The sequence below is a fragment of the Microtus ochrogaster genome (assembly GCF_000317375.1).
Source record: "Microtus ochrogaster isolate Prairie Vole_2 chromosome 14 unlocalized genomic scaffold, MicOch1.0 chr14_random_1, whole genome shotgun sequence".
NCBI classification, from domain to species: domain Eukaryota; kingdom Metazoa; phylum Chordata; class Mammalia; order Rodentia; family Cricetidae; genus Microtus; species Microtus ochrogaster.
In genome coordinates, this window is record NW_004949096.1 from 17931236 (window position 1) to 17938994 (window position 7759).

Below are 7759 nucleotides of genomic sequence, written 5' to 3' on the forward strand. Positions count from 1 at the left end.
AACTACAAACCCACTAAGTTACTATGTTTTACCACACATACAGAAAGTTAACCAACGTACCATCTATTTGCTGGGCCCCAGCTCAGTCAAATTCTCTGGTGGAGGTCAAAGGTCACTGTATTCCCTTTGCACAACGTAGAAACTCCTTCCAGGTCTCCTGAGTCTTTTTTGCCAGGGGAATTCTCCTGTGTGTTTAGGGTGAGGACTACCTGTCCGGAAGAGGTCTTTTGATCAAGTCTGGGAGGCCAGCTCTGCCCAGCTCACACCAAGCCCCATGGATGCTGTTGGGCCATAGCCCACCTCTGATCCTCAGAGTTCTGCTGATGGCTCACAGGTGTCACTCAGCTTTGGTCCAGCCCGAGCTGCTGGCCAAGGGGGTGTGAGTGGGGAGTGAGAGAGAACCCGTTAGGTTATAGCACACACTCCCCACTGGGACTGGTCCTGCCCTATCTCATCCTTCATTTCTCTCCCCTTTCTCAATCATGTGCACTGAATCATACCTCAGGCTCTGCTTCGGGTAACCCAGGTTGGAGACACAGGCCTGCTGTGACTCCAGGCTCAGAAATTTCCACTGGTCTACGTCACAAGACTGTATCCCCCTACCTTCTTCTTCTCAGATTCACCTTACCAGCACCCCAGGTCCCACACCTTTACCTCCCGCCAACCCACCTCACCTTCTCCCTCCCTACTTCTCACAGCAGCAGCCTCTGCCTCCCTCCAGGAAGCTCCCTCAGCAACAGTGTTTGTTTCTCCCCGCTCTGCACATGGTTGTCTGTCACCTAAACACCCTGACTCTAAACTAGACTCCGAGTCTCCAACTGTCCCCCCCACTGCAGTAAATGACGTTCCTCCCTTCAGCCTCTTTCCAGGCTCCCAGCCTGACTGTATCCCTGTGCCTGCTCCCCTGCCAGCTCCTACATCTGTCCTCTGCTCCCTCCTCCCCACAGCCAGCCTCCTACCCTGGGCCACCTCATCTGTTTTGGACTGATCTTGGCAGACACTCACTAAGAATGCACCAAGTGACAGACGCGAGTTCTTAGCATCCTGCTCAGAACAAACTCTAAGAGAGACAGTGTTAACTTTTCCATTCTCAAATAAGGAAACTGAGGCACAAGCAATGAAATGACTCACCCAAACTGGGTTGTTTTCTTCTATCTTCTCAGGATCTCAACCTCAGGGAAGCAAGAGATGTGTGCTTGGGAGGAGGTTCTGAGAAATGCAGGTACCAATGGAGCAGTTTGCAATCCCATGACCAAGGCAAGGGAACTTTTCATTCCTGACCCGGCTACATAGCCAAACCCTGTCACCTGCCCCAGTTCCCGTAGCCCACATGGTGTGGGAATAGATGGACTCCCAAAGATGGTCCTCTGACCTCTGCATGTGAGCCATGGCACTCAGACGTGAGGACACACACACTAGGAGCCTAAAGAAATGCTGTTGAGCTGCAGAGTTGGCTCAGTGGTGAAGAGGGCTACTGGTTGCTCCTCCAGAAGACCGGGGAGGGGGGCGGGGGGTTGGTTCCCAGGACCTACAGGGAAGCTCTACAACGCCATGTGACTCCAGTTCCAGGGATGACACCCACTTCTGGCCGCCACAGGTTTTGTATATCGTGTCCAACCATATTCGCAGGCAAAGCACCATACACATAAAAAAATAAATAAAATTTTAAAAGCTGTAATTTAAAAAAGAAAAAGAAGGAGGGAGGGAGAGAAGAACAGAGGAAGGAAGGCTGGAAGCAGAGCAAAGTGATGTGGCAGAGGTGTGACAGCCCCATGACCCCCGAGAATAACAGCTAACTCCCCTGGGAAGCACATACCTGTGCCAGGTCCCACCCAAGTCACATGCTCTACCACCCCTCCTGCCTGTCACTACCCATCCCCTGCTATCTCTCCACCCAGACGCCCTCAGTGGCTGCAGATCAGCAGACAGAAGCTTTGAGGTGTATTCTATAGTTAAGGTTGCCTCAGAACAGCCCTTGCCTGTACTCCACACTGGCCTCCTGCTGCTCCTACAGGCATAAGTCTCGCCCCCAAGTCTGTGCATCAGGCCCTTCCCCTTGGAGCACCTGCTCTCCAGCCCCAACAGGGGCGACGCCTAGCCTGGTCCCTTGCTTGCAGTGGATATGTTCTCTGAGGACCCCATGTTTCGGCTGCTCTGAGAACACTTGTCACGCCTAAGACTTGTGCTCTGATGGCAGGTCAGCCCTTTGCCCCAACTGCCATCTGCTGGACTCGGAGCCAGAGATATGACTGCTATGCTCTGCACCTGCTCTGTGACCTTAAATAAGTGAATGACTCTAGATCTTGATTTATTCATCTGTGAAATGGAGAGATAATCCTGCTTTATCATGTGATTACTGTGGGTATCACACAAGGAAACTGGTGTACAGTTGGGAGATGGCTCAGTCTGTAAAGCTTTTGCCTTGCAAGCCCAGGACCTGAGTTCCATACCAAAACCTATATGTAAAAAATACGCAGTGTCACATGCTTGGAATCCCATGTCATGTCAGGGAGATCCCCGAGGGCTCGCTGGCCAGCCAGCTTGAGCCACTGGGCCAGTGAGAGACCCTGTCGAAAAGAATTAAAGTCTCTGGCTCCTGAGGTTGATATTTAAGGTTGACCACCACACACACATGAAAGTGCACACTCAAGCTCACACACAAGCGTAAACACATGAACATAGAGACAGAGAGGCTGAAAAAGAGAGAGTGGTAGCCACAAGTGAACAAGAACCAGCTCTCTTGGCAAGCCACACACTCTGTGCTAAAGGAACTCCGCCCCCTAGTTAGCCATCTTTACCTCCATGGCACTTGGCATAGCTTCCCTGTAAAGTGACAATGGATCGTATTAGAACATCAGTTTGACTCTTCAACGTCCCCTTTTCTTCACACTCACCACCTCCAGATCTCTCCATGTAGATCACCACAAACTCTGCGCTTCCCTCTATCCTCAGAGAGACACAGGGACCTCTCCATCTTCATCCCTTACCCCTCCTCTGCTTCCATCATGATAGCCACAGTATCCCTGCCATTCTGCCCCAACCACACAGGCCCTCCAGCTACCCCACAGCCCACTTAGGTGTCCACGTCATCACAGAGCCTCTCCGGGATGCTTTGTCATGCCTACCCCTGGCACAGAGCTTTGTTTGCCTGACTGACTTCCTTATTTGTCTGCTCCCATTTCCTGACATTGTCACTCAATGACATTACATTTATTTCCTTATTCACTTATAGGACATCTCTGCTGACTGATTCTAAACTCCTCGGTGACAGAGAGCCAAGATGCTGCAAACTGACTGACATACAAAGCATGCCGACCACCTGGGTGAATGAATGAATGAATGAATGAATGAGAGTGGATAAACGAGGGAGTGGATGAATGACTGAATGTCTGTGTGAGTAAATGAACAAGTGAGCTAGTGAATCAATGAACTGAGCAAACATTCAATTTTAATGTGTCTCTCCACGAAGAACCTCTCCTAATATCCTGTGTTCTTTATGCCAGCCCAGGCCACAGGAAGTCCAGTGAGGTCACTTCCTCCCTGAACTGACTTCTATAGGAACAGTCACATAGGTTTGTTCCTTCCTAGGTGCTGAGACTCTCCATGCTCAACCTACCTTCCAGGTCCTTGAGGCCCAGCTTAGTCCGTTAGAAAATGGGGATGGGAGACTCTCCCAGGCCTCTGGGGACCCCAGACTCTCCCAGGCCTCTGGGGACCCCAGACTCTCCCAGGCCTCTGGAGGACCCCAGACTCTCCCAGACCTCTGGGGACCCCCAAACTCTCCCAGGCCGCTGGAGAACCCCAGACTCTCCCAGGCCTCTGGAGAACCCCAGAATCTCCCAGGCCTCTGGAGGACCCCAGACTCTCCCAGGCCTCTGGAGAACCCCAGAATCTCCCAGGCCTCTGGGGACCCCCAGACTCTCCCAAGCCTCTGGGGACCCCAAGACTCTCTCAGGCCTCTGGAGAACCCCAGAATCTCCCAGGCCTCTGGAGAACCCCAGAATCTCCCAGGCCTCTGGAGGACCCCAGACTCTCCCAGGCCTCTGGGGACCCCCAGACTCTCCCAAGCCTCTGGGGACCCCCAGACTCTCTCAGGCCTCTGGGGACCCCCAGACTCTCCCAGGCCTCTGGGGACCCCCAAACTCTCCCAGGGCTCTGGGGACCCCCAGACTCTCCCAGGGCTCTGGGGACCCCCAGGCTCTCCCAGGCCTTTGGGGACCCACAGACTCTCCCAGGCCTCTGGAAAACCCCTGATAGCTCCTTTCACATGTCCCTGTTTCTCTTCCCTACTCCAAGTTTGTTTCAGACAATGTATTCTGGGTCAGATTCCCAAGGGACCTGAGCTTCTGAGGGCCATGCGTACCAGTGGTTCCGTCTGCTACACAATCCATTCACTGTCTAACACCCTCAGCTGTGGGTCTTGGGTGAGTGGAGACAGGAGAAGACGGGCAGAAGGGACTCAGTGTCAGGGTCCCAGTATAAAAGGCAGCTACTTGAGGGACCCAGCAAAGGGCAGGAATTACTGAGGGCTGGCAGGGACCAGGCTGGAGCTGCATGGAAACTTGGGAAACTGGGAATTGGTGATGTGTGTGTCTCCCACGCAGGACAACAGCCAAGGGGACTGTGGCTTAAAGGAAAATACTCAGGAGCCATACATCCGACAGGCTCCATTCCCATCTCTCTGAGCGCCTGTTACCAACCTGGAAGGTCTGTTGGACCCTGGTCCCTAGCCTTCTCCAGGCTCTTTCCAGGGGTCCTTACCTGTACATCAGCCATATGGACCCAGGAGTCACCAGAAGCTTGTCCCTACTTTGACTGCCTGGCCCCTGTGGAAGCTATGCCCTTGCTTATATGGCCTTTGATCCCCGTGCAGTTGTCAGAGCTCCATGCCAGCCTTTGCAAGCACATGCGTGTGAGTCCCATGCTCTCCCTGCCTGATCAGTATCAGCACCATCACTGCACACAGCATGCAGGGCCTGTTTCACCCTACACCCTGCTTTAAAAGCTTGGCTTTCTGAGGATCCATGTCTGAGGAGATGGAGAGCTCCCAAGACAGTTTCCATTTGGAAGACCTGCTATTTTCATTGTCCGATGGGAGGGTGCAGGCCACCCCACCAGAGCCACACTGCCCAGAGCCAGCTAAGGAAGTACCAGGTGGATCAGGAGCCTCTAGTGGCTTCTGTGGCGAGGTCTGGAAGGGTCATACAGACAGATTCAGGTTAGCTGTGTTGGACAGTGCCTGCTGACTTGGGCAGGTGGCTGGTCCTTACAGTGTAGTTCCTAGTCTGGAACTTCCAGGGCTAACTTGGGCCATGGCTTGGGGCTGCTTGGTTTGTGAATGAAAGATCCTGGGGCAGGTAGCTTACTGTCTCCAAGAATGGGCAAGGTCAGAGTCAACTGCTGCGCTCAGTGGGGCTTCAGACATTGACCTAAGAGATGGAGAGGGAGTGAAGTAAGGGCAGACATAGACACACATGTAGAAAAGCTGGGATTGGGTGAACTGAGCGTTCTACTGGAGAAGTCAGAGTACCCTGAGTGTGCTTATTATATACATTTGAACAGGGAGGCAGAGATATTACACACAGATAGACAAGAAGTCAGGGTTATTATGTGCAGCTAAACACAGAGACAGGGCTTTTATACACAGCTGAATAAGGAGGTGGGGTTATTCCATACAGCTGAACAAGGAGGCGGGGTTATTATACACAGCTGAACAAGGAGGTGGGGTTATTACATACAGCTGAACAAGGAGGTGGGGTTATTATACACCGCTGAACAAGGAGGTGGGGTTATTCCATACAGCTGAACAAGGAGGTGGGGTTATTATACACAGCTGAACAAGGAGGTGGGGTTATTCCATACAGCTGAACAAAGAGGCGGGGTTATTATACACAGCTGAACAAGGAGAAGGGGTTCACTAAATCTCTGTAGGAGCAGTCTTCAAGCTGCAAACATGGCGGAGATCTACTATGGACATTTTCTGCACACTGTCACCATTTGCACTTGGACCGAAATGTAGCACAATTAATAAAAACCCGGAGATAGATATTGGGATTCAACTTGAAGGTCAGAAAAGCAAAACAGCCAGTCACTGACTCTTACTTCTATCTCAGTCTAAAATGGCGATCCTGCCTCCAAAAACTCAGAATGAGACTGTGTCTAAGAGCTGTCACCTCCCATATTCTATTTCTCTCTTTGGCTGGGATTGAAGGCGTGCACCACTACTGCCTGGTTTCTATGGCAAATTTACTGGGATTAAAGGTGTCTGTTACCACTGCCTGGTCTGTAAGGCTGACCAGTGGGGCTGTTTTACTCTCTGATCTTCAGGCAAACTTTATTTATTAAAATATAAATGAAATATCTCTGCACCCAAGGAAGGCTTTTCCATCCCTCTGAGCCTCACTCAGGGCAGGCTTTGCCACTCACATGGGGCTGAGATATAACAACAGCATACGTCTGCTTAGAACTTCACTCAGTCATAACTCAGACAGGACCACAGCAAAGCATCAGGAATCTGGTCAGTACTGGCCCGCACCCAGATGCCAGACTTGTCAGCCAGACTGGAAGCTCCTGAGGCCACAGCCAGGCCATAGTTGAGCTGACACACAAGCCTGGCACCTGGAGCTTCTGAAAATTGAGAAAGAGTCAGCCATGCAAAAAGTTTAGAGCAGAGTTCTCTGCTAGAGGAAGGAAGAGGGAGAGGCAAAGGAGGGAGGAAGGGGAGGAGAAGGAGGGGGGGAGGGGGAGAGAGAGAGAAAGCAAAAGTTGGGAATGAAGGAAGGAAAGAGGAAAGGGAGGGAGGGAGAGAAGGAAAGGACTGGGGAGAAAGTATCCAGTTGTCCTCCAGGCTGGGATCCCATTCTGAGGCTCTGATGCTATCCATGCCACAGGCTTGTGTGTGACGATAGCTCCGCCCACTCTTCTGTCACTCCCGGGAGCATTGCTCAGAGTGACCTCTGCCCTTTGAGCAGGCATTTCCAAACCTCGGGGCAGGATACAGTTTTAAACATCTTTGCAGTTGACTCTTCACCCTGTTCTCAGCAGAGCCAGCCATCTTCTTGCCAAATGTGTCACTGGTGATAATTAAAGAGGTTGATTTATGGCCCTAAACGATGACGCCTCCCAAATACTGGCAGGCAAAGGGCAAGCCTTGCTCAATGATTGAGAAGTCACCATGCTGCTGGGTATGCAGGCCACGGCAAGGAAGGCTGAAGGAGCCCTAATTGCCAGACCTGTGGGCTCTCTCACCCTTTCTGAGTGGCTCCTTTGGTGATGAGGCTGGGGACTAGGCTGCTGGGGGACAGAAGCAGTGGGTTCCTTCAGGATTCTGTGCCCATCTTTAAGCTTTGTCGAGAGAGATGGCTGTTCAACCAAGTCACAGGAGCCATTTGTGGAGGCACTGGGGGAGGGTTGGAAATGTGCTCATCTAGTTAAACCCGGAGAAGAGGGAACTGTGATTAAGTCCTCCATCCTGGCAGGGAGGTGAGATAGACAGCTTCCCTGGTCCTTTGGGAGACATGTGGGATGTTCAACCTGTAGTCTGAGGACTGGTGTCAGCAGCTGTTTGGGCTCCCTGAAGGCCATGGGCTCCCACACTCCCACTAGGAGGGCCAGCTGCTGCCTTCCAGAATTTATCCTACAGGGATTCTAATGCAGAGGAAAGATATTATTTTAGAGTGGATATTTATACCTAATATACCAAGTAAAAAATTAAAAACTTATGTGGAAAAAGTCTCTGAATTAATTATAAAAGGTAAGC

General features: G+C 51.7%; 1 protein-coding gene across 1 annotated transcript; it reads left to right on the forward strand.

Moving 5' to 3' along the window:
- The first annotated feature begins 3654 nt into the window (after nucleotides 1–3654).
- LOC113457979 (proline-rich protein 2-like) lies at nucleotides 3655–4254 on the forward strand. The gene has a single exon (XM_026787850.1). The coding sequence runs from the start codon at nucleotides 3655–3657 to the stop codon at nucleotides 4252–4254; it is 600 nt and encodes a 199-aa protein (XP_026643651.1).
- Nucleotides 4255–7759: the final 3505 nt, after the last annotated feature.